The 27,422-nt window shown below is 44.3% G+C and overlaps 1 protein-coding gene across 1 annotated transcript in view; it reads right to left on the bottom strand.

Moving 5' to 3' along the window:
- Nucleotides 1–564: 564 nt before the first annotated feature.
- The window catches only part of LOC138591998 (bone morphogenetic protein receptor type-2-like), a 26,994-nt gene continuing 136 nt past the window's right edge, over nt 565–27,422 (bottom strand). The window contains exons 1-19 of the mRNA XM_069662580.1: nt 27,348–27,422; nt 25,630–25,813; nt 22,743–22,931; nt 16,528–16,737; nt 16,074–16,181; nt 15,850–15,941; nt 14,766–14,999; nt 12,830–12,944; nt 12,576–12,736; nt 12,340–12,487; nt 10,394–10,530; nt 10,070–10,206; nt 8,750–8,942; nt 8,574–8,673; nt 8,100–8,179; nt 7,885–8,007; nt 7,557–7,763; nt 5,565–6,744; nt 565–5,027 (exon numbers count right to left, since the gene is read on the bottom strand). The exon at nt 27,348–27,422 is cut by the window's right edge and continues 136 nt beyond it. Of these exons, the coding sequence (XP_069518681.1) occupies nt 4,705–5,027; nt 5,565–6,744; nt 7,557–7,763; nt 7,885–8,007; nt 8,100–8,179; nt 8,574–8,673; nt 8,750–8,942; nt 10,070–10,206; nt 10,394–10,530; nt 12,340–12,487; nt 12,576–12,736; nt 12,830–12,944; nt 14,766–14,999; nt 15,850–15,941; nt 16,074–16,181; nt 16,528–16,737; nt 22,743–22,931; nt 25,630–25,696 (3,804 nt within the window). The 5' untranslated portion in view covers nt 25,697–25,813; nt 27,348–27,422 and the 3' untranslated portion in view covers nt 565–4,704. The remainder of the gene's footprint in view (nt 5,028–5,564; nt 6,745–7,556; nt 7,764–7,884; nt 8,008–8,099; nt 8,180–8,573; nt 8,674–8,749; nt 8,943–10,069; nt 10,207–10,393; nt 10,531–12,339; nt 12,488–12,575; nt 12,737–12,829; nt 12,945–14,765; nt 15,000–15,849; nt 15,942–16,073; nt 16,182–16,527; nt 16,738–22,742; nt 22,932–25,629; nt 25,814–27,347) is intronic.

The following is a 27,422-nucleotide window of genomic DNA, read 5'->3' as shown; positions in this document are numbered from 1 at the left end:
AGAATGTACAAATAATATTAACACATCTTTAAAAAATGGAATGATCATTCTATAAATTGGTTTAAGTTAATTACGTTTTATTTATCCATACCACATGAAGCTTTACTGTCTCCTTGACCAGTGCCTTAGAAGTGATGACGAACAATTTCACACCAAAGTCCGTTTAGAAAATAGGACACTATAAAACACCCGTCTGTTTATCAACTTGTCGTGTAAAGGTTTAAAAACGATAAAAACTCAGACTTGAATTGTTAATTATTCACATTTATTTTAAAATATTTTAATCTAAACTCTTCGATCAATGCTAAACTGTCAAAATATCTAATGTAGTTATAAATGCAGTTAAACTCTTTGCGCCCCTCACAGATAATACAACCAAAGTAAGTTATCTTTCATTATTGTTGTTCTATTCAGTGGGTGGTATGGTATACCATTTCCAAAATGCTACTTGAAGCAACACAATAACTTCTATTAGTAATTAACATTAAATCAATAAATGAGCATGACCTCTGACAATTCAACAGAAAACTTGATGCTCTCTTTGTCATGAATAAAACACTGACACACTGGATCCTCCGAACTTTATTCAATAATGAACTGAAGCTTTGATATTTCTATGATGTTTCGTCTACATGGATTTACAACATGTTGGGATGAAACTCTTTGTTTGAACCACAAACGCAGAGTTATAGTCTGTAGGATTGTACATCATGCTTCGTGTGAGAACTGTATAGAGTTATTATGGGTTATACGGAAGAAGGATTGTGACTTTGAGCTCGCAGAATACAACACTAACAGTTTACAGCAGTGGTAATTGGTCCCATATGAAATTATACAATGTGTAATAATGAGTATTTACACTACCCAAAAGTCAACTATCATACATAAAAACAAATTGTTAACCAGTGAAATACACAGTTTATTCACCAACAGACGGGAATTCAAATGTCCCAGAATCAGCAGAACCAGAGGGCAAACAGCCGTTTAACATATATTCATGTTTTTTATCTACAACATACAATGTTAGCCGTGGCAGACTCATCGTCCTGCATCTGTACTGCATCTATACTGTGTGAAATAATATACACTAGTTTGATATGAACAAGCAGAGTTTTAAATCAGCTTCTGGCAGCTAAAGAGACATAAATAATATAAATAACATTAGAGGTGAGATATTTCATGCAGGAGGCTAAATGTAGTCAATGACATGTTCAGCAGTATGACAACTATTAATGAGTGACAGTAAATATCTTTAAAGGGATAATCCACCAGTATCTGGCACTTATTCAGTTCAGCTTTAGCATCATCACCAAGAACTGCTGTCGGCCCTTTCCACCTCGAACCAGTTAGCAGCTAAATGTTTCTTACTCAAAGCAAAGAAAAGACACAAATGGATGAACACATCTGAGAGTAGTGCATGAGTTAAAGATCCTCTGAAGTTCAAAGGTCATTCTTCTACCAGAACACACCTGTGTTGTGCTCATTGGTGTTGAAATAAGCAGAAACTGTAAAAACATGAATGATATGAGGTGACACCTTGTTGCCTACTGAGTATGAACACACTGGAGGTTTTCATATCCTTTTCAGATACTTTGAAGCCTAAATGGTGACACAAAGCTTCCAGAGCAGGGCTAGCTAAACCAGACCTAAGTTAACCAGGGTTAGCTCAATCAAAGCTTGCTAATCCACGGCTAGTTTGAAAATTGCTAGCTTCACCCGGGTTAGCTAAACCCAAAGATTCATTGAGTGACTTTAATAATAGTTTCCTGGACTAAACCAGAGCTAGCTAAATTAGGGTTACTGAAACCAAACAAGCTAACCACCTGGGCCAAATTCTGAGCTCTAAACACAATTCTTTGTCCAAAAGCTATTGACTACATTTTAATAGGCTCTCGGTTGTCACAGTTAATGTAGTTCCAGCCTTATGGTTGTAGAGTTAGCTTCCTAAACTAGTGTCCGACATCAGCACTTAGCCCCACTGCTACAGTTAGCTAAGGGCTAGGTCACACAAATCTGCTTTCACAAATGTTATGTGAAACAAATAATTCGCAGGACACGTCTGTACACATTAGCATATCTAAAAACAGTAGAAACAGTAGAAAACACACAAATAAAAAAACAAAATACATTTTAGAAGGCATCTAACGATACGTGAACAACAGTATGATAATATTTATGTTACCGATAGTGTGGGGGGGGGGGGAAGGGGGGAAAGACAACAGTTTGTTAATTAGGTCCTTGCTCATTATCTCACCTATTTCTACAGTTTGTTTTGTTTTTAAAAAAGTGCCACACCAAACTCCATTTCAAAAACGGGCATTTAAAAAATGTTCTACTACAACTACGACAGCCATATGCATATACCTTGTAAATAACATAAAAATAGAAAATTTAAGGATAGTTTTCAGGCGTCACTGCTTTGTATTTAATTCAAACTGAGAGTACAAACTGACTCGTCAGGTGGATGACAAAGTAGGTTGGGCCAGTTTGTAATGCAGTTTGTTGAAAATAAAGTGCTGTGGATCATTTAAATGCTGAAATTATTACACCAACTGTGTGGCAACCCCAAGTGGAGACCAGTGGTAAATGCTGCTTTCTAGGACTACATTATCATGACAAGGCGTCCAAGTTTTTTTCACACTTTCAATGACTCTCAAACACGCTGTGTGACCAAACTGAGACCTGTTACCTCATAATCTGGTAACTCTATGTCGGATTAAGTTCTGAATATCTGAAACAACCACCCAACCTGCTCTGGATGGGCTGGTGACTAACAGCACAATATGTAAATAAGACAGCTGTGGAGTTCTTCAAAGGCCTATTGTCGTCAACTTTCTTTCTTCTGACAGTTCTGCTCATCTTTAGTTAACAAGCAAGCTGTCCAGCCTGAACGTTATACAGGTACCTGAGGAAGTGATACGTGGCCGAGGTTACGCAGGTCACAAGGCTGATGGTTTGATTAACTCTGATTTCAAACATGTTTTATCTCTATTTTAATATTTTAAACTTCCTCTGTCCCTCCAGCCCTAACATGGTCACAGGCAGTTGCGACTACTTCATAAAAGAAAGTGCAAATTACAAGAATAAAGATCCTCCAATCATGTCAATCTTTTGATAAATCTAAGCCAGTTACATGGAGGAGGCGTCATGAGCTGACTGCATAGCAAGAGTAAAGGCTTAACACAAAACACTGTACAAAGACGTACACCAACAGAAGAGACATGTCCTAGATAAGTAATACTGTTACTATTTTAATTGCACAGGCTCCTTCCTATGGTTTGTTAAATCCCTATATAACATTAACTATGTGTAAAGTGCTTCAAGAAATATGACTACTGACATGATTCAGTCCCCACCGGTCACTGACACGGTACTGAACATGTGCCACTGTTATAGCAGGAACCCAAATATTCCCTAACCACACAACCAACTGGAATCAAATGTCAGCGTGTCTCGTGTTTCAAACTAGAGGAGCAGGAATCTGCTGACTTTAGCAGTGATGGGGAAAGATCTGGGATTATGACGGCGGCCTTGGGCAATTTAGGTCCTTTGATATGGAGCACCACAACCACTAGTCACTGGGCACATCTACTACCCACAGGTAAGCCTGTAGGACCACAGGAGTCTACCCGATGTGAACCTCCTTCACTAAAACAACAATGGAGATGTGTAAGATCCTAGGCAAGCTTCAGGTCAGTTTAGGGCCACACCTACTAGTAATTTAGCCAATCGACTGACATCAAGGGAGTCCTTAGATAGTTAAACACCACACCTACAAACCACTGGACACCCTCACCCGGTGCCACACTAGTTGCAACAAAAGCAGTCAAGAAGTACAGAAGTCCCCTTACTTCACAAGTGACAGGAAGAGAACTGAGAGTCCTTGGGAAATATAAGTCCTCTGATAGGCTCAGCAACACTACCACTAGTCAATGTCAGCATCTGTTAGCCAAAAGTGCACCATGGGACATGAAAAGTCTACAACATATGAACAACTTTCACTAAACCACGTACAGAGACCTTTGAGCCCTGGGGTAATTCTGTTTTTCAGGTTCCATCAAGGCAACACCTAACATAAAACTGAACCAATCATCAGGAGGTTCTCAGATAAGGTAAACTCCACCCCTGCAAACCACTAGCCACACCCTCCTGTCACATATTGAGTGGCTGTGGGGGTTTTTCCTCACTGTTGGATCAAGTACATACTTAAAAGAACTGGCCAATCCACAAGACTAGACGCAACAGGAGCCATCTACAAGTAGAGTCTCCTCACTTTGACTTCAACAGATATATATTTTAGAGATCATAGGCATTTGCGCTACTCAGGAAGGGTCAAACTTAAAAGTTCAAGGTCAAATGGTCAAAAGCCTTTTGACCTCCTAAAGGTGTCCAGCTGAACCAAGAAAAAGTTAATACTCCAAACTCCAACTCTTTGTTTTCAAATTTCATAAAACAGTCCAGACAGTTTAAAGGATCTTATGTTCCACGACTTTTGTCACAAAAGTAAAATGCTGCAACTTCGGAGCACTGTTTTCACTTCCTGTGCCTCTGATCTAGCGTTAGGTCCAGTTTTTGCTGGGGAGGCTAAATGGTGTGGCAGACAGTCTCTATTTTCCACAACGAAGGACGAAGGAAGACAAAGAAGTAGAAGAAAAAATGAATCTGCTCTTTTTAATGAAAGAACCCACTTTGAATCAAAAAGAATTAGAAGCAGGTCATTCCATCAGGCTCAGAGGTTGTGGTTGCTGTGGCTCCACCTCCAACCAAAAAGACGGCCATGCTGGATTTTGACTGATTAATTTTGGGGATGCCAAAGCCTCCTGCTCTGAGAGGACCAGAAGAGAAGTGGGTCGTGATGCTGCTACTGCCACTGGTGTTGAAATCAAAGTCAGGGTCAAGGGCTGTATCTGTGGGAACAACCCAAGAGGCAGGACGCCATTTTTTCAGGGTGTATGGAGTCTTGACACGTCGTTTAATTTTTTCTCCTGAAGCGCTCAGACTGCCATCATCTGCCAAAGAAACATCATCTAAGGAGGAGAGGTAAAAACATCGTCAGAAAAAAGCTGGGAGTATTTAAACATGTAGAAAATTAAATTCAAGAAAACACATATTTTAGTATTTAAACCATATTGCTTTCAGGGCTTCTACCGTTTCTGCAGATCTACATATCACTGAATAAGAGTCATACTTGTGTCTACTTTGCGCTGGTGCCAAAGTGCCAAGTCAGACAGTAAAATTGATTTTGGAGTCCTTGCAAAAAAAGAAAGTGGTGCCAGGCGCTTGGAAATGTACTCTTGGGGCGAGTAAGTGCCCTACTTTGACTGGAAATGATTAGCCAGTCACAACAGCCCTACAAATTGAGGATGACCTCTAACTGTTTATGCAAGGGCCATACAGAAACAGTGTACAATTCACTTTTACAACTGACTGTAGACCTTGCTTCATCTCTTGTGTGGAGCAGTTCAGTTTGGCCTCAGTGATTCAGGATGATGTAAAGGAACTGCTAACAAAAGTAATGTAGCGTCAAATGAAACCCAGTTCTTTAACAGTGAATCTTGACTCACCTGGGGAGATGCAGGATGAAGACAGGTCCAGGGAACTAGGGCGCTCAGGCCTTTTGGCTTTTGCTGTTCCTATCTGGGGCCGCAGCAGAACTGAAGTCTGTTGACCTAGGCTGGGCTTTTGTCGAGCTTCAGCTTCTGCAAGAGCTGCAGTTTCTGGATCTTGAGGTTCCAGTGCCTGAGTTTCTAGGGTTGGGTTTTTTGAGGCTTCAACCTCTAACGGTGAAATGCTTGGATTTAAGGCTGGAGTTTCCAAGGCTGGAGCTTCTGGATCTGAGGGCGGGCCTTTCAAGGCTTGAAAAAGAGCTTTTGAAGATGAGGTTGAGCTTGTGTTGGACTGGTCAGGTGCTTGTGAAGCAATGGCTCCTGGGACCTCTGGAACTAGCGCCTCTGAAGATTTTTCTAAACTTGGTGCTGAGCCAGAGTGCAGATCTCTGCAGCCTGTTCGAAGTGTACTGGCAGAAGAGTGGGCCAGAGGAGACTCTGGGTTTTTGGTAGGCCCAGGGGTCAAAAGCCTATCCTGGCCAGTTGGAGGGGCCTGTGCTGTTAGGGCTTTGCCATTTGTAGCTAGCCCAGCTGGACCACAAAGCAGAAATTTGTTTTCTAGGTTTAAAACTGGAGCATTAGTGCTCTGCTGGTGCTGCTCAGGTTTAGGACTGTTGATTCCCCGACCCTGATTGACCTCTGGACAAATCATCCTTTCAGGTTCACCCTTCACTCCCTGGCTCTTCAGCTCTGATCCCAAGGCTATCCTATTGTTGTTGTTGTTGGAGTTTGAGCCTCGCCCTGACAGGATGTTTCCAGCTCGTGATGGATGATGATGCAGATGAGGCAGGGGATCACTCTCAGCAGGTGGCTGTTCTCTTCTCAGCAGAGGTTCGTGTTCATCAGGACTGGAGTTGAGCAGGTTCATACGGTTGTCCTCTCCTACAATCACTCCACCCTCGGTCTTGTCCTCCTCCTCCACCTGTGGCCCTGCAGGATTGGTTCGACCTCCGCCTATCATGCCGTTCGTCATCAAGGTGGGAACACCTGCATTGAAGCCATTGGTGGCCACCACTATTCGGGTCCCAGTTGCAACATTGGCTCTTGTGCTGGTGTTGTTAGTCACTGTGGTTACCACTTGGGGCTCCACAACTGTCGCAACTGTTACTGTGTTCATTTTAGCAACACCTGTTTCCACCTAAAACACGAAACATTCTGGATTAGTGAAGTGATTAAAGATCAATTTTACAATAGTTATCAGACACTGACTCGTGGACTTGAACTTTGTTAATTGGACGGTAGACAGAATCAGCTGATAAGCCCTAACCCATAGCCAGCCTAAATAAAAGGTCAGATAAAAGTAACTTAATAGGTAGCTCAGTCTGTAGGGACTTGGCTTGGGGTGGCCGGTTCAAGTCCCGGTACGGACCAAGCGTGGAAATTGGGGCTGATAGCTGGAGAGGTCCTGTGTCATTTCCTGAGCACTGTCGAGGTGTCCTTGAGCCAGGCACCGAATCCCTCACTGCTCGGGGTGCATGTCCATGTGCAGCCCCCCTCTCTGGCATCTCTCAGTTAATGCGTGTCTATAGAACCCTGTTTGTGCATGTGTGTATTTCGGGCCTATGTGTGTGTAGCATGTTTGTAATAATAACAGAGTGAAAACATTGAATTTCCCCTCGGTGATCAATAAAGTATATCTTCTTCATCATTGATTGCCAGAGAACTATGGACACAGCCAGATGACTGACAGACATTTAGGGAGGAATTCACAGGAGGACTCCGCGGCTTTTGCGCCCGCTAAACCTGCAAATGACACAAAAAGACTCCGCCTCCTTCTCCAAGCACACTCAGAGGATTGAATGCACCCCAAAGTGTGCTGCAGAGCAAACAGTGTCTCTGTGCTCCGGTGCCTTCTGCGCGTATTTAAAATGAGACACACACACTGCACTGACACAGCTTCATTTTTCAAGGACGATTATTTTCACCCCATGAATTCCGATCCTGCTGTACCTGTCTGTGGTTGGACTTGAGCTTTCCAAGCTTCAGTCGAGAAGAAGCTGAGCTGGTGCCCTTGGTTTTGGGTAGAAGGTGGAGGCTGGTGGGCCTCTGGGGCAGGTTCTGCTGTTTGGGGAGGGGGTGAATGCAGGAGGATGGTTGGGAATCAACCCCAGCAATGACCCCCAGTTCACCCCGAGGTGTCAATACCGAGTTGTTCACCTAACGGACACACAGGAACAGTTAATCAATATATTCAGCAGCAACCATACAAGCAGTGAGGTATTAGTACTGAAGCTTTAATGTGAGTGTATCGTAGTAATTCTACTTATTATAGCAGTACCTCAGCAGTTTGTAGTATCTGATGGTACAGCAGGTTGGTAGTTTGTTGCTCTATTGAACCAAACTGTTTCTGCGAATGTTCCATCAAGTTTTCATCCGAACTTTCTCTCAAGTTTTTATCAACCTGTACAGAGAGGAGTGTTTACATGTGAACAGAGTGGTGACGGATGGGGTGTAAATTTAAACTGCAAATACAAAACAATTTAAAGTAGAAACCTCTTTGGGGTCGAGCTTGGTGGCTTCCAGGTCTTCTTCTGTCAGCTGCAGGCAGACTGGGACACTCGGCACAGCACCACCTGGAGGCCAGCAGGGGAAGCAATTACTGAAGATGCAACAACAGGTCAGATTCAAAATGCAATAACTATTCATATCTGGCTCCAGTGGCTTTTTTAAGAAGTTAACTAAAAGTTTTGCCATCCACGGTTGAATGGTCAATCTACTTCTAAACTAGACCTGTGAAAGAGAGGCAGCTAATGCTAGCTAGCCTCTATTCGCTACATGATGCTGATGAAAGAGTTTGTTATAAAGAGGGAAGACAAGAAAACATCTTGAATCAACATTCTACACACAGCAATAATGTTTACAACTGTTAGCTGGAGTACCACTAACGTTTTTACTTCAAAACCAAAGGTGTGAGGGGATCTTAAATATTAGTTCAACTTTAAATTCTAGCATTTGTCGTTGACTTACAGCTGTGTTCAGCCTCAGAGATGCTGCAGAGGAGGCTGGCAGGTGTCAGGGTCGTGGTGGTCGGCACACTGCTGTCTGAATTGGACGATCGAGCCTGACTCTGATGGAGAGAGCGATATGAATAAATGTCATTCATTTTTGTTTGTTTTTTACATTTTTACTCATTGACCTCATACCTGTGCCTGTTGGCGTTCATAGTTGATGGAGTTTCTGTTTTTTTCAACACCCTCAGCTCCGCCTGTGGTCGTCTTGATGACCAATGCTGCGTGGCCATCTCCCTGGAGATTCTTGACCACGCCCACCTGGAGATCCTCTATGTAGGAGGATGAGGAGCCAACCTGTGGAGGCCAGTGGCCATGAGACAGATTCCTGAGAAGAAGAGAGAGCAATCAGGACACCAGTTACCACTACAGTGTGTGTGTGCCTGCAATTACAGTATATACTGCAGTGTGTGTATACATTTGGATGTCTACTGCAGTGTGTGTACCTGTGCTTGTTTAATTCACTTTGTGTATACTGCGTTTGCCGTTTCTGTAACTGTGGTTGTATAATGCATACCTGTGACTGTGCATTGAGGTGTGTGTATACTTTTGCACTGCAGTGTGTGGGTGTATATCTGTAGTTGTGTATTGAGATGTTTAAGTACCTGTGGTTGTGTACTGCAGTGTGTGTGTACCCTCGGTTGTGTACTGCAGTGTGTGTATACCTGTGGTTTTGTACTGCAGTGTGTATACCCGTGGTTGTGTACTGCAGTGTGTGTATACCTGTGGTTTTGTACTGCAGTGTGTATACCCGTGGTTGTGTACTGCAGTGTGTGTATACTCATGGTTGTGTACTGCAGTGTGTATACCTGTGGTTGTGTACTGCAGTGTGTGTGTACTCATGGTTGTGTACTGCAGTGTGTGTATACTCATGGTTGTGTACTGCAGTGTGTGTGTACCTGTGGTTATGTACTGCAGTGTGTGTATACTCATGGTTGTGTACTGCAGTGTGTATACCTGTGGTTGTGTACTGCAGTGTGTGTGTACCCATGGTTGTGTACTGCAGTGTGTGTACCCATGGTTGTGTACTGCAGTGTGTGTACCCATGGTTGTTTACTGCAGTGTGTGTACCCATGGTTGTGTACTGCAGTGTGTGTACCCATGGTTGTTTACTGCAGTGTGTATACCTGTGGTTGTGTACTGCAGTGCGTGTGTACCCGTGGTTGTGTACTGCAGTGTGTGTATACCCGTGGTTGTGTACTGCAGTGCGTGTGTACCCGTGGTTGTGTACTGCAGTGTGTGTATACCTGTGGTTGTGTACTGCAGTGCGTGTGTACCCGTGGTTGTGTACTGCAGTGTGTGTATACCCGTGGTTGTGTACTGCAGTGCGTGTGTACCCGTGGTTGTGTACTGCAGTGTGTGTATACCTGTGGTTGTGTACTGCAGTGTGTGTGTACCCGTGGTTGTGTACTGCAGTGTGTGTGTACCCGTGGTTGTGTACTGCAGTGTGTATACCTGTGGTTGTGTACTGCAGTGTGTGTACTCAGCAGTGTGAGTTCAGCCAGTCTCTCCTCTGCACACTGAGTGGTGAGTCGAGCTTCAGCATCCTGATCCCAGCAGTCCTCCATCGTCTCCTTCAGGGAACGCAATGCCTAAAATACACAAAACTCAAAGTCAGAGTGCTGTCATGTTCTACTTACTGTAGCCAAAAATAATTCTCTTTGCACACCTTGTCTGAAAAAACTACAATTCAATAAATAAATTGTGATAAAAAATATACAGAATGTGAGGCTCAAACCATCAACAAGGTGATGTTGCAACATTTTGCATTGCACTAACCAGACTGTTCTCCTTCCAGGCTTCAGGGAATCTGGGTCTGTATTTTTCTCTGGCCACGAGAATCTGCATCTCCTCAAAGCTTGGATGATTCCCCAGCTCTGCCTGGAATGCCAGCTGGTACTCTGGTACTGCTTCACCTGAACACACACACACACACACACACACACACACACACACACACACACACACACACACACACAGGGGGCTACGTTATGCTATCCTCTGTGATGCTATTAATTATAACCTAGGCCCTGTTAGCTTAGTCTCAGTTTGTTAGCATGTCTTCACCTGGGGCCTGTTTGATTTAGCCTCAGTCTGTTAGCATATCATCACCTGGGGCCTGTAAGCTTTAGCCTCAATCTGGTAGCATATCATCACCCGGGTCCTGTTAGCTTTAGGGTCAGTCTGGTAGCATATTATCACCCGTGGCCTGTTAGCTTTAGCCTCAGTCTGGTAGCATATCATCACCCTGGGGCCTGTTAGCTTTAGACTCAGTCTGGTAGCATATCATCACCTGGGGCCTGTTAGCTTTAGCCTCATTCTGGTAGCATATCATCACCTGGGGCCTGTTAGCTTTAGCCTCAGTCTGGTAGCATATCATCACCCTGGGGCCTGTTAGCTTTAGCCTCAGTCTGGTAGCATATCATCACCCTGGGGCCTGTTAGCTTTAGACTCAGTCTGGTAGCATATCATCACCTGGGGCCTGTTAGCTTTAGCCTCAGTCTGGTAGCATATCATCACCCTGGGGCCTGTTAGCTTTAGACTCAGCCTGGTAGCATATCATCACCTGGGGCCTGTTAGTTTTAGCCTCATTCTGTTAGCATATCATCACCTGGGGCCTGTTAGCTTTAGCCTCAGTCTGGTAGCATATTATCACCTGGGCCTGTTAGCTTTAGCCTCAGCCTGGTAGCATATTATCACCCGTGGCCTGTTAGCTTTAGCTGTTTACATCTGAGTAAAATCATGGTGAATATGACGTCAAATGAGAAATCAGATTTTATCTGATTCTAAAATCAAGGATCTGTTTTAGCCTCAGTCAGTGTTGATGGTACGTCTGAAACATTACCTCTGTGATGCTATTAATTATAACCTAGGCCCTGTTAGCTTAGTCTCAGTTTGTTAGCATGTCTTCAACCGGGGCCTGTTTGATTTAGCCTCAGTCTGTTAGCATATCATCACCTGGGGCCTGTAAGCTTTAGCCTCAATCTGGTAGCATATTATCACCCGTGGCCTGTTAGCTTTAGACTCAGTCTGGTAGCATATCATCACCTGGGGCCTGTTAGCTTTAGCCTCAGTCTGGTAGCATATCATCACCTGGGGCCTGTTAGCTTTAGACTCAGTCTGGTAGCATATCATCACCCGTGGCCTGTTAGCTTTAGACTCAGTCTGGTAGCATATCATCACCTGGGGCCTGTTAGCTTTAGCCTCAGCCTGGTAGCATATTATCACCTGGGCCTGTTAGCTTTAGCCTCATTCTGGTAGCATATCATCACCTGGGGCCTGTTAGCTTCAGCCTCAGTCTGGTAGCATATTATCACCTGGGCCTGTTAGCTTTAGCCTCAGCCTGGTAGCATATTATCACCCGTGGCCTGTTAGCTTTAGCTGTTTACATCTGAGTAAAATCATGGTGAATATGACGTCAAATGAGAAATCAGATTTTATCTGATTCTAAAATCAAGGATCTGTTTTAGCCTCAGTCAGTGTTGATGGTACGTCTGAAACATTATCCATAAACTGTTTAAATGTTTTACTTTTCTGCAGCCTGTTAACATTTTGTTTATAATCGAGCAACGGATTTCACTTGTTTGACATCTGATAACTGATTCTATAGTTTTACCTAACAGTGATGTAATGCATTTTATATGCCTAAATATAAAATGTACAGTTAATTGAATTGAACAGTATCATGCTACATGTTTGCAGTGTGTGTTGCTGTGTTGGGTCACCTGGGAACAGGTGTGAGCACCTCCTGAAGCTCTCCCAGTAGAGCAGACCCAGAGCATAAACATCCACCTGCTTCAGCGCCGCCTCACAGTCCCGCAGGTTCAGAGCGCCACCCAGAACCTCTGGAGCCATGTACCGCACCGTCCCCACCTGAAGACACACACATTTACACTCGCCTGTCTCATCTTAAACCTGTGACATCATCATCTCTCCACCTGCCACCATCGCATGACCTGACCTCAGATATTGCCATGGTGTCGTCATCTCCGGGGCGACAGGGCCGGCTTCCGGTCAGCCTCATGGAAAGGCCAAAGTCGGCCAGGACGCAGGACAAATCGGCTCGGACCAAAACATTCCTGCTGGTCACGTCTCTGTGTGCTACTGGTGGTTTGTACTGGTCTGAGTGGGAACAAAGGAGACACCAGGGAGGATCTGTTCATACAGTCTTTATCACTGAGTCGTCAGCAGCAGGGTATCGTAATAAAATGGTACCTCCTCTGTAGAGTTCAGTGTGCAGGAAAGCCAGTCCTCTGGTGACACCGTGAGTCATCCTGCAGCAGTTCGACCAGTCCACCGTGTGGTGAGACAGGTAGTGAGAGAGACAGCCCTGAGACACAGACAGAAAAAGGGCTGTTTTCACTTTTTGCCTTGTACTTCTTAAGCAGATATCAGAAAACTTTACCTGAACTCGACACGAAACATTAAATAGGGAAACATGTAAAAGTGAGTTGAGACAAACATCTGTGCATCTTTTTAATAATCCATGCAGTTCAGTTATGTTCTGTTTATTCTTTTCTTCACTTTAATGTGCTGAAGTGTTAGCACTGAGAGTGTTAGCGCTGAGAGTGTTAGCGCTGAGAGTGTTAGCGCTGAGAGTGTTAGCGCTGAAGTGTTAGCGCTGAGAGTGTAAGCGCTGAGAGTGTTAGCGCTGAAGTGTTAGCACTGAGAGTGTTAGCGCTGAGAGTGTTAGCGCTGAAGTGTTAGCACTGAGAGTGTTAGCGCTGAGAGTGTTAGCGCTGAAGTGTTAGCGCTGAGAGTGTTAGCGCTGAAGTGTTAGCGCTGAAGTGTTAGCGCTGAGAGCGTTAGCGCTGAAGTGTTAGCACTGAAGTGTTAGCGCTGAGAGCATTAGCGCTGAAAGTGTTAGCGCTGAGAGTGTTAGCGCTGAAGTGTTAGCGCTGAGAGTGTAAGCGCTGAGAGTGTTAGCGCTGAAGTGTTAGCACTGAGAGTGTTAGCGCTGAGAGTGTTAGCGCTGAAGTGTTAGCACTGAGAGGAGTAAAGATGAAGTGTAAAGCAGAGAGCTTGCTTAGCAGGAGACATTTAGGGTCTATGCTCCTTTAATATCCCTTTAAGTTGCTTGTTAGCTAGCATAACAACAGAACAGAATAACAGAATTCTAAATAAGCATTCGCTTGCTAGCTTATATTAGCATTCGCTTGCTAGCTAATATAAGTATTTCTTACTATACTGTAACTTTGGGGCTTCTCAGTCCTACCAGGAGTGGCTAATGCTATCATAACATGCCATCTTTTATTGATAATGATTTTGTTATTGTGGCTAAAAATGTTAATCTGTTGCTAAACTAAGCTAAATGCCTCATGAAAGTTTGGAGGCGACAGAGAACAGGAGAGTGTCATTGTTGAGCTCCTTCTGACTTTAAACACTGCAGACCTGTTGTTGGACAGAAACACACATTGATGCACAAGCAGTGTGTGTGTGTGTGTGTGTGTGTGTGTGTGTGTGTGTGAACAGACAGTTAGGCCGGTAATTACTGTCTGATCTCTACAGAGGAATGTGTGGTGTGTGTGTGTGGGTGTGTGTGTGTGTGTGTGTGTGTGTGTGTGTGGGTGGGTGGGTGGGTGGGTGTGTGTGTGTGTGTGTGTGGTCAGTGGCTCCAGACAGGAAGTAGGATTGAAGGCGCCGTCTTCCAGCACAATAACACGACTAATGGAGATTCAGAGAGACCATGAGGAGTTAGAGACTTTCTGTCTGATGCTAGCGCCGCCTACAGGCCGCAGAGTTCATTACATCTGAATATGAACAAAGACCATCCTGATGATTTTTCTGCTTTTAAAGTCTGAACACTGAAATAACACACTATTCCTAAATGTCCTACTCGTATGCTGAACATTGACTAAATGAGTAAATGACATCAGTTAGCATAAAACACATTAACCAAGATATATATGTTAGCCTGTTAAACTGATATGAAGAAGATATGCTAGCTTGTGATGCAGAAGTGAAGTTCTGTGTAAATAGTAACTGACTCATGTTCAAATGTTCACTTGGTTAAAGATCTGAATACTATACAGCACAAATGGTTCCTAATCAACATGTCCACGCTACATGTGCTAGCACTAACTGATGGAAGAATAGGCTAGCATGAGCCAACTAACGTGTGTAGCTCTGGTTGGTGGGTCCACTTTCTTACATGTGGGTAGTATTCCATCAGGATCAGGAACTCTGGTCGTCCGTCAGCCGTCGTCCTCTCATCGGCACTCAGAAATCGGGCGATGTTGTCATGTTGCTGCAGCAGCGGCAGACAGTAGATGGAGCGCTCGTTGCCATAGTTTTGTCGGTTGGCCGAGCTGAAGAGTTTAACGGCCACACAGCGCTCGTTAAGACAGCCGCGGAACACCGTGCCGTAACGACCCCGACCAATCAGCTGTCAGGAGGAAGGAGAGGGTCGTTAGAGACAGAAACAGAGATTGACTTGAGTGGAGTTCCTCAGGGAACAATTTTAGATCATCTCAGAATCAGAATCAGCTTTGTACACAAGGAATACAAGGAATTTGATTCTGGTTTAACTTTGCTCTCTGTGTACACTTAAACACAAATATGTACAAGCCTACAATAAACATTAAACTAGTATCTATAAGTCTGCGAAAGACAACAGTGCAAGTATGAGGAGTGCAATGATGATGAATATAGAATATGATTCAGAAAAAATATGTCATTATGTAACAGATGGGTTAATTTACATGAGGTTGATAGTTTCCAGTATTTACAGTAAAAAAACATTGTGCATAGATTCGTGCCAGATGACGGATGATATTTACGTGATTTAAATGTGTGTCCATACAATGAAATGAACAATTGACAGTCTTATTGACAGGTGACGGATTTTTTCACACTGATTGTTCTGACACTCTGTGACTGTTGAGTGTTCATCAGAGTGACAGCCTGGAAAAGAAACTGTTCCTGTGTCTGGACGTTTTGGCGTACAGTGCTCTGTAACGTTTACCGGAGGGGAGGGGCAGTGTGTGTCCAAGGTGTGTGCTAATTGAAGAACAAAAAGTTGCAACTTGAGGGTGTGGCAGGAGAAAGAGTGAAGTTCTGAACAGAGTCAGCCCTCTTTGCATCCTATCATCTGAGATAGTATGAGTCATCTATAGAGAATAGAAATGAAGTGAAACAGTCGGCTGACGACAATGAAAACTACCTGAAAACAGATGGATTCAGAAAATGATGATGTGTGTGTGTGTGTGTGTGTGTGTGTGTGTGTGTGTGTGTACCTCCAGTAGTTTCAGATTATCCAGGTCAACAGCAGAGTCTGAGTTAGCTGCCTCCATCACATCCAGAGCAGACAGACTGTGTTTCTGCTTCCCTGAACACACAAACAAACACACTGCTAACCAAACCATGTGTCCTCACAGTGTGTGTGTGTGTGTGTGTGTGTGTCACAGTGTGTGTGTGTGTGTGTGTGTGTGTGTGTGTGTGTGTGTGTGTGTGTGAGCACCTCTCATCATGCGGTATCCCAGGAACAACGCCACAATGACTACAGCTGCTATGGCGACGGTCACCAGGGCAATAAGTGCTGTCTCCTCCCGCCTCAGAGGCCTGTGATCTATAGGGAGGATGACATCACTGTGACATCACAAACTCAAGACAAAGCAAACAGAGGAAATTTCATTTGAAGAAGAGCAAGAGGTTAACCAGCATCCTCTCTCACACACACACACACACACACACACACAGTCATTAAACATCAATAACGTGTTAGTTTCCTCTCTGTCCTCCTCTCTGGGTAACAGTAACGTTTTAGATTCACAGCTGAACTCATTCATTCAACTCTGGGATGAAATGATTTCATCAATAAATTCTTTGGGGTCTCGAAGACTTGTCTGTAGTTTTCTGCCTGGCGATAACCAGGAGGAAGCACATGATTGATCAATACAGGCTGACCCGCCTACCTGACTGTCCATCGTCCCTCCCATCTGTCTTTATCAGCCTCAGAGCGGGTGTGTCTGCTGTGGGCAGGGCCTCTGTGAAGTTGCTGTTGCAGAGATCTCGGCTGCAGCAGCAGAATCTATAGCTGCCATTTTGGATCTGAGAGGGCGTCGCTGTTACCAGGCAACGGTCACCATGACACTCCTGCTGGTTACCAATGTGAGTCCAGCATCCTGGAAGACAACATGAGGACAGTTTGAACCTGACCACAACATGAGGACAGTTTAAACCTGACCACAACATGAGGACAGTTTGAATCTGACCACAACATGAGGACAGTTTGAATCTGACCACAACATGAGGACAGTTTGAATCTGACCACAACATGAGGACAGTTTGAATCTGACCACAACATGAGGACAGTTTGAACCTGACCACAACATGAGGACAGTTTGAATCTGACCACAACATGAGGACAGTTTGAACCTGACCACAACATGAGGACAGTTTGAACCTGACCACAACATGAGGACAGTTTGAACCTGAACACAACATGAGGACAGTTTGAACCTGAACACAACACGAGGACAGTTTGAACCTGAACACAACACGAGGACAGTTTGAACCTGACAACAACACGAGGACAGTCTGAACCTGAACACAACACGAGGACAGTTTGAACCTGAACACAACACGAGGACAGTTTGAACCTGACAACAACACGAGGACAGTCTGAACCTGAACACAACACGAGGACAGTTTGAACCTGACCACAACATGAGGACAGTTTGAACCTGACCACAACATGAGGACAGTTTGAATCTGAGCACAACATGAGGACAGTTTGAATCTGACCACAACATGAGGACAGTTTGAACCTGACCACAACATGAGGACAGTTTAAACCTGACCACAACATGAGGACAGTTTAAACCTGACCACAACATGAGGACAGTTTGAATCTGACCACAACATGAGGACAGTTTGAACCTGACCACAACATGAGGACAGTTTGAATCTGAACACAACACAAGGACAGTTTGAATCTGAACACAACATGAGGACAGTTTGAACCTGAACACAACATGAGGACAGTTTGAATCTGAGCACAACATGAGGACAGTTTGAATCTGAGCACAACATGAGGACAGTTTGAATCTGAGCACAACATGAGGACAGTTTGAACCTGACCACAACATGAGGACAGTTTGAACCTGACCACAACATGAGGACAGTTTGAATCTGAGCACAACATGAGGACAGTTTGAACCTGACCACAACATGAGGACAGTTTAAACCTGACCACAACATGAGGACAGTTTGAACCTGAACACAACATGAGGACAGTTTGAATCTGTGCACAACATGAGGACAGTTTAAACCTGACCACAACATGAGGACAGTTTAAACCTGACCACAACATGAGGACAGTTTGAATCTGACCACAACATGAGGACAGTTTGAATCTGAACACAACACAAGGACAGTTTGAATCTGAACACAACATGAGGACAGTTTGAACCTGAACACAACATGAGGACAGTTTGAATCTGAGCACAACATGAGGACAGTTTGAATCTGAGCACAACATGAGGACAGTTTGAATCTGACCACAACATGAGGACAGTTTGAACCTGAACACAACACGAGGACAGTTTGAATCTGAACACAACATGAGGACAGTTTGAACCTGACCACAACATGAGGACAGTTTGAATCTGAACACAACATGAGGACAGTTTGAACCTGACCACAACATGAGGACAGTTTGAACCTGAACACAACATGAGGACAGTTTGAACCTGAACACAACATGAGGACAGTTTGAACCTGACAACAACACGAGGACAGTCTGAACCTGAACACAACACTAGGACAGTTTGAACCTGAACACAACACGAGGACAGTCTGAACCTGAACACAACACGAGGACAGTTTGAACCTGAACACAACATGAGGACAGTTTGAATCTGTGCACAACATGAGGACAGTTTAAACCTGACCACAACATGAGGACAGTTTAAACCTGACCACAACATGAGGACAGTTTAACCTGACCACAACATGAGGACAGTTTGAACCTGACCACAACATGAGGACAGTTTGAATCTGAACACAACACAAGGACAGTTTGAATCTGAACACAACACGAGGACAGTTTGAACCTGAACACAACATGAGGACAGTTTGAATCTGAGCACAACATGAGGACAGTTTGAATCTGAGCACAACATGAGGACAGTTTGAATCTGACCACAACATGAGGACAGTTTGAACCTGAACACAACACGAGGACAGTTTGAATCTGAACACAACATGAGGACAGTTTGAACCTGACCACAACATGAGGACAGTTTGAATCTGAACACAACATGAGGACAGTTTGAACCTGACCACAACATGAGGACAGTTTGAACCTGAACACAACATGAGGACAGTTTGAACCTGAACACAACATGAGGACAGTTTGAACCTGACAACAACACGAGGACAGTCTGAACCTGAACACAACACTAGGACAGTTTGAACCTGAACACAACACGAGGACAGTCTGAACCTGAACACAACACGAGGACAGTTTGAACCTGAACACAACACTAGGACAGTTTGTACCTGAACTCAACATGAGGACAGTTTGAATCTGAACACAACATGAGGACAGTTTGAACCTGACCACAACATGAGGACAGTTTGAACCTGAACACAACACAAGGACAGTTTGAACCTGAACACAACATGAGGACAGTTTGAACCTGACCACAACACAAGGACCTGAACACAGCACGAGGACAGTTTGAACCTGAACACAACACGAGGACAGTTTGAACCTGAACACAACACGTGGACAGTCTGAACCTGAACACAACACAAGGACAGTTTGAACCTGAACACAACACGAGGACAGTTTAACCTGAACACAACACAAGGACCTGAACACAGCACAAGGACAGTTTGAACCTGAACACAACACGAGGACAGTATGAACCTGAACACAGCACGAAGACAGTATGAACCTGAACACAACACGAGGACAGTTTGAACCTGAACACAACACGAGGACAGTTTGAATCTGAGCACAACATGAGGACAGTTTGAATCTGACCACAACATGAGGACAGTTTGAATCTGAACACAACATGAGGACAGTTTGAACCTGAACACAACATGAGGACAGTTTGAACCTGAACACAACACAAGGACAGTTTGAACCTGAACACAACATGAGGACAGTTTGAACCTGAACACAAAATGAGGACAGTTTGAACCTGAACACAACACGAGGACAGTTTGAATCTGAACACAAAATGAGGACAGTTTGAACCTGAACACAACACGAGGACAGTTTGAACCTGAACACAACACGAGGACAGTCTGAACCTGAACACAACACGAGGACAGTTTGAACCTGAACACAACACTAGGACAGTTTGAACCTGAACTCAACATGAGGACAGTTTGAATCTGAACACAACACCAGGACAGTTTGAACCTGACAACAACATGAGGAAAGTTTGAACCTGAACACAACACAAGGACAGTTTGAACCTGAACACAACATGAGGACAGTTTGAACCTGAACACAACATGAGGACAGTTTGAACCTGAACACAACATGAGGACAGTTTGAATCTGAACACAACACAAGGACAGTTTGAACCTGAACACAAAATGAGGACAGTTTGAACCTGAACACAACATGAGGACAGTTTGAACCTGAACACAACACGAGGACAGTTTGAATCTGAACACAAAATGAGGACAGTTTGAACCTGAACACAACACAAGGACAGTTTGAACCTGACCACAACATGAGGACAGTTTGAACCTGAACACAACATGAGGACAGTTTGAACCTGAACACAACATGAGGACAGTTTGAATCTGAACACAACACGAGGACAGTTTGAACCTGAACACAACACGAGGACAGTTTGAACCTGAACACAACACGAGGACAGTTTGAACCTGAACACAACATGAGGACAGTTTGAACCTGAACACAACATGAGGACAGTTTGAATCTGAACACAACATGAGGACAGTTTGAATCTGAACACAACACGAGGACAGTTTGAACCTGAACACAACACGAGGACAATTTGAACCTGAACACAACACGAGGACAGTTTGAACCTGAACACAACACAAGGACAATTTGAACCTGAACACAACACAAGGACAGTTTGGACCTGAACACAACACGAGGACAGTTTGAACCTGAACACAGCATTAGGACAGTTTGAACCTGAACACAGCATTAGGACAGTTTGAAGCTGAACGCAGCATTAGGACAGTTTGAACCTGAACACAACATGAGGACAATTTGAACCTGAACACAACACGAGGACAATTTGCACCTGAACACAACACGAGGACAATTTGAACCTGAACACAACATGAGGACAGTTTGAACCTGAACACAACACTAGGACAGTTTGAACCTGAACTCAACATGAGGACAGTTTGAATCTGAACACAACACCAGGACAGTTTGAACCTGACAACAACATGAGGACAGTTTGAACCTGAACACAACACAAGGACAGTTTGAACCTGAACACAACATGAGGACAGTTTGAACCTGAACACAACATGAGGACAGTTTGAACCTGAACACAACATGAGGACAGTTTGAATCTGAACACAACACAAGGACAGTTTGAACCTGAACTCAACATGAGGACAGTTTGAATCTGAACACAACACCAGGACAGTTTGAACCTGACAACAACATGAGGACAGTTTGAACCTGAACACAACACAAGGACAGTTTGAACCTGAACACAACATGAGGACAGTTTGAACCTGACCACAACATGAGGACAGTTTGAACCTGAACACAACATGAGGACAGTTTGAACCTGAACACAACATGAGGACAGTTTGAACCTGAACACAACACGAGGACAGTTTGAACCTGAACACAACACGAGGACAGTTTGAACCTGAACACAACATGAGGACAGTTTGAACCTGACAACAACATGAGGACAGTTTGAATCTGAACACAACACGAGGACAGTTTGAACCTGAACACAACACGAGGACAGTTTGAACCTGAACACAACACGAGGACAGTTTGAACCTGAACACAACACAAGGACAATTTGAACCTGAACACAACACGAGGACAGTCTGAACCTGAACACAGCATTAGGACAGTTTGAACCTGAACACAGCATTAGGACAGTTTGAAGCTGAACGCAGCATTAGGACAGTTTGAACCTGAACGCAACATGAGGACAATTTGAACCTGAACACAACACGAGGACAATTTGCACCTGAACACAACACGAGGACAATTTGAACCTGAACACAACATGAGGACAGTTTGAACCTGAACACAACACTAGGACAGTTTGAATCTGAACACAACACAAGGACAGTTTGAACCTGAACACAACACCAGGACAGTTTGAACCTGACAACAACATGAGGACAGTTTGAACCTGAACACAACACAAGGACAGTTTGAACCTGAACACAACATGAGGACAGTTTGAACCTGAACACAACATGAGGACAGTTTGAACCTGAACACAACATGAGGACAGTTTGAATCTGAACTCAACATGAGGACAGTTTGAATCTGAACACAACACCAGGACAGTTTGAACCTGACAACAACATGAGGACAGTTTGAACCTGAACACAACACAAGGACAGTTTGAACCTGAACACAACATGAGGACAGTTTGAACCTGAACACAACATGAGGACAGTTTGAACCTGAACACAACATGAGGACAGTTTGAATCTGAACACAACACAAGGACAGTTTGAACCTGAACACAAAATGAGGACAGTTTGAACCTGAACACAACATGAGGACAGTTTGAATCTGAACACAACACGAGGACAGTTTGAACCTGAACACAACACGAGGACAGTTTGAATCTGAACACAACATGAGGACAGTTTGAACCTGAACACAACACGAGGACAGTTTGAACCTGACCACAACATGAGGACAGTTTGAACCTGAACACAGCACGAGGACAGTTTGAACCTGAACACAACATGAGGACAGTTTGAACCTGAACACAACACGAGGACAGTCTGAACCTGAACACAACACGAGGACAGTTTGAACCTGAACACAACACGAGGACAGTTTAACCTGAACACAACACAAGGACCTGAACACAGCACAAGGACAGTTTGAACCTGAACACAACACGAGGACAGTATGAACCTGAACACAGCACGAGGACAGTTTGAACCTGTGCTCACTCACCTTGCTTCACTATGTGTATATCCCCATCTGCTCTCTTTTCCCATAATCCATAGCATCTGGAGCCGCGGATGCAGCGAACAGTGCCGTTTTCTCGCACCACTCCTCGCAGCTCATTGGTTGGTCCGCTTTGAAGCTCCGCCCCCTGCAATTGGTCGGTGAAGGCACATTCTATGTCCTCAGACCGAAAACCTATAAAAAACACAAAAATACAAACGGGTTTCATTCAGAGGAAACAAATGAGTTTCTTTTGTTGAAGCTTTTGTCTCATCAAAGCCTCATGAGACCACCTTGTATAATATCTGCTTGAAAAAGAGATGAGATATCTGCAGAGACTGCAGATGTATCGATGTCTTAATGTTCTTCTTCCTGAGCAGAAAGTAAAAGTCAGCGCACGCAGCAGCCTCCCTGTGAGTGAAAACTGTGACTGGAACCAATGATGCATTTTGTCATGTTGTGGAGTCAGAGAACAACAGAGCGTGCTGCCTCGGGCTGCTGATGTACCGTATACCGGCTCCATTAATCCAATGTACCAACATCACATCTCTACAGCGTCTCCCAGGACACAAAACTACACCGAGTTTAATTTCAAACAAGTCTAAGAGTCCGAGACAGCAATGAACTGAAAAGTTTGTGCAGCGTGAGATGAAGTAACATGGGTATGCTGCTTCAACATGAAACTGTTTTTAGCTTCTCAATGAAAAGAGTCAAGTTCTGAACGCAACATCACAACATGCACAAAGTCTGTCGTCTGAAGCTAAATGTCCCGTGTTAGTGTGTGAACCATCAGGTCTCTGAGGAGGCGTGTGTGCTCTCACAGGAGGAGCTGTGTGAGCTAACACACAGCTAACAGGCTAACATAGTAGCTTCCTCCATTTTGGACTCTGCTGACATCAAAGACGCTGACAGCAGGAAGCTGAGCAGGAACAGTTCAACTTCACAACCAGCAGAGTCCCTTTAAATGTTCCTCAGACGTCTGATGTTTCATGTTACCATAGCAACAGCAGCAGATGATGAGCCCACATATTATTTGATGAATGACAACAAGGCCGTGTCGCGCGCACACACACACACACACACACACACACACACACACCAGGTGTCACTTTCACACCTTCTGTGGTATCTACAACAAACCCTCACATCCAGGCCAGTGAACACATGTTTTGATGGGGGAGGGGGGCAGTCTAATTAAAGGGTAATTACACCAAATCAGAGGCTGGCTTTCCACTGCAGGACTCTTGGCCTGGACAAGGGGCTTTAAATGGTACAGTGCAGGGACCAGGAGCTTTATACAGACCCTCAAAAGGTCCCTGCTGTGGTGGTAGTACTTTAGCGACAATGGGCTCGTCCCCTTGGTCTTGGTTGTGTGGGTTCGCCTATTAGGTATTGGGTTTTGTGCTTTGCTTGTTGTGTGATTTGCTGGTCCTGAGTGAGTTGCTGGTTTTGTGTGAGTTGCTGGTTTTGTGCTTTGCTTGTTGTGTGATTGGCTGGTTTTGTGATCTGCTGGTTTTATGATCTGCTCGTTCTCTGCTTTACTTTGTTTGCTTGGCTGTCAAAGCACTTTGTAAACTCTTGTTTTTAAAGGTGCTATATAAATAAAGTTATTATTATAGAGGAACCTGTCAGTCCTGGCATTGAAAGTCCTTTACTTTACTTTTGCTGAAAACACTGCTTATGTCTGCGAGAAACAAACTCAGTGTAGCTCTGACATAGAAGCACAACTAGCAGTCAGAGCTAACAGCTAAGAGAACCGTTTGGTAACTACCTCTTAGTAAGCTAAGTTAATACTAAATAATTACAGTCACTAACTGCCAATATAACTGTTCTTAAGCTAGATGAAAGAACTGGCAAAGCTAACGTTAGCATGCTAAGTATATACTTCTATGGTAAAAAAAGAGAGAAATATCAAATGTTGTTAAGACATTTCACCTTAAACTTGATAAATGCTGTTTAATGACACAAATATGTAAGACTTTAAACTACATTACAACAAACACACAGCAAACCTCAAATGATCAAATGTGAGCTGAAAACATCAGTTAGCTTAGCGAAGCAGATATTTCCCTCTCATTTCCCCTCGAGATAACAGTAACACACAGGTTCCTCCATGTATGCAGACTGAAAACAAACATTTATCTGTTAGCATCTGGAACTGTCATGTTCCGATGTGATGCTAGTTTGTGTTGCTATTGTTACTTCCTGTTTACATAGCTGATTGCTCCTGATTGGACAGCGCCACAGATGGTTCCTAGCATTAGATTTGTGTTAGAAGTCTTTACTGCAGTAATGTTTGTGTCATGTGCTGCGATCACTGGTTTAAACATGTAGTGAGTAACTGCGTTATGGAGGGCGTCATGTTCACTCTGAGAGAAGCTGCTGAGACTCAAAGGATCACAAAGTTTCCTGTGGGGGGGCCAGTACACAATGTGATCTTATCGACCTCATCACAATGAAAACACACAAAGACTGACAGACTGACTGACGACATGTGTGTGTGTGTGTGTGTGTGTGTGTGTGTGTGCCTGTGTGTGTGTGTTATATAAGTCAGTCAGGATGTGAGGTTATGTTTTGTTTATTAAATGACCAAACAGGAATGTGAGCTGTAACACGCCCTACACTACTTCTAATGTTTCTGTAGACTGACACTAGTGCATGATGGGAAGTGAAGTTCTGTTTCCTCACATCCTCCCAGCGTCCAGTGTGTAAACATATCATGAGAGTCGATGATCAGATACTCGGTGAGGACACCTTGAAAGCTTGAGTTACGCTAACAGTTTCCCTCTGCCTCCAGTCTTTGTGCTAAGCTAGGCTAAACAAGTGTACTGTAATAACTGGTACAGTGATGTGGCCTGGTGTAATCTTGTGAGAGTTTTTTGTTTGTACTGACCGCTCACAGCCGGCAGCAGCAGGACACACAGACACACTGTTAATGCTGCTCCACACACAGCCGCCATGTTGGATCCACCTGACAGGTTTAAGTCGACGTAGACGTCACACAAGCAGTGGGAGACGGGCCGACATCACTGATCCTGGGTCCGATTATCCTTAAGGAGACAGACGCACAGCATCTCCTGGAAAACAGAACAATACTTTTCATTAGATAAGCAGAGAAACGTCTCATTCTTTAGTGTTTCAGACTTTAGACAACATCTTCAGGACTCGTAACACTCTCACATAACACGCTCTGACGGGGCTCCTGGCAGTTTGGAGGTCTGGGGAAGCTGCCAACTTTGTCCAGTTGGTTTTTCAGCCCAAAATAAACTAAAAGAGACGACGAGTCTGAATCAAACAGTTTCTCAGTGAGAGGCTGTGAGAGGCTGTGAGAGGCTGTGAGGGCGTTTAAGTCACCATTTAGTCAGAAGGCTCCACACAGGAAGTAAAGGAAGTGTCTTATTTAACATGATAAATGTTATATTTCTCGATGATGTTATATTAACACAGCTTTATGTGTAAATGGTGATCAGGGTTATAATATAATAAAGATATAAGGCTGAAGATAAGAGAAGCCTTAACTACTGAAACAGCCTCCTTTCTTCTGGGCTCTCAACAACGACCGTCCAGCATCAGCCATGAAGCAGGCTGTCTCTGTGTCGCTAACATGGTTGTTATACGTTAGCTAGCTGTAGGTGTGACACAATCTGAATACATGTGATGATAATCTGACACTTCCAGCGTGTACGAGGCCGGGAGAGAAACACCGTTCACTTATTTTTCTCTTTAGATCAGATGATTCTTTCAGACAGGAGGAACCTTCAGCAGCGTCCTGTTAGAACCTTTGTGCTCCTGAACCCTGAAACATCTGACGTGAAAGGAGCTGACAGGCGGCGTCACGTCACATGACCTGAATCTAAACATTCACTGAGCCTCAGCTTCAGTCCTGTTTAAACTGTGAGAGCTCCTGTTCGCCTCACACAGAGAAAGTGTGTCAGCCATCATCAGACTCCAAACGCAGCACGAGAGCGCTCAGAGACACTCAGTTATATTAGTGACCTGGTTTCAAATGTTCCTCATATTCATAGTGTTTACAAAATGCTGATCACACTTATGACTTATCACCTGCATCCGTTCACATCCTGCTGTAAGGTGTACGCTTCATGACGGCACAGTCTCGTGTCTCAGTAAGACCCACACTGATGTGAACATCAGAGCATGTTCCTGCAATTATTCTACAATCTTCATTTTGTACTGATCATGTTCACATTACAGCTGTCATATTCATGTGACCTTCATGATCCACGCGGGCGCGCGCGCGCGTGTGTGTGTAACACACCTGACACACACCTGCAATAACACCTGCACGTCATCATATATAACATACAGTACGGTATGTCTGTGTGCATCAGCGGTCCGAGCTCGTGTCGCGACATCTTCCCCCCGCTCACCTGTCTGTCTGTCTGCAGGTATCTAACGGCGAGCTGAGGACGGAAGGGAGTGGCACTCACACGCACATACGCACGCACACGCACGCACACACACACACACACACACACACACACACACACACACACGCACACACACAGCTACACGGTCTCACGGTAACGGTGTGTGTGTGTGTGTGTGTGTGTGTGTGTGACAGAGAGAGAGAGAGATAAAAACGGCTCTTACCGGGAGGATGACTCCGGCCGGCTCTGCAGCAGGAGATGAAGCAGCCTGTCTCTCTCTCTCTGTCTGTCTCTCTGT

This window comes from Semicossyphus pulcher, unplaced genomic scaffold (assembly GCF_022749685.1).
Source record: "Semicossyphus pulcher isolate SPU_LCO1_2020_fin unplaced genomic scaffold, fSemPul1.0.p SCAF_15, whole genome shotgun sequence".
NCBI classification, from domain to species: Eukaryota; Metazoa; Chordata; class Actinopteri; order Labriformes; family Labridae; genus Semicossyphus; species Semicossyphus pulcher.
This window is presented reverse-complemented; position numbering and strand designations above follow the sequence as displayed.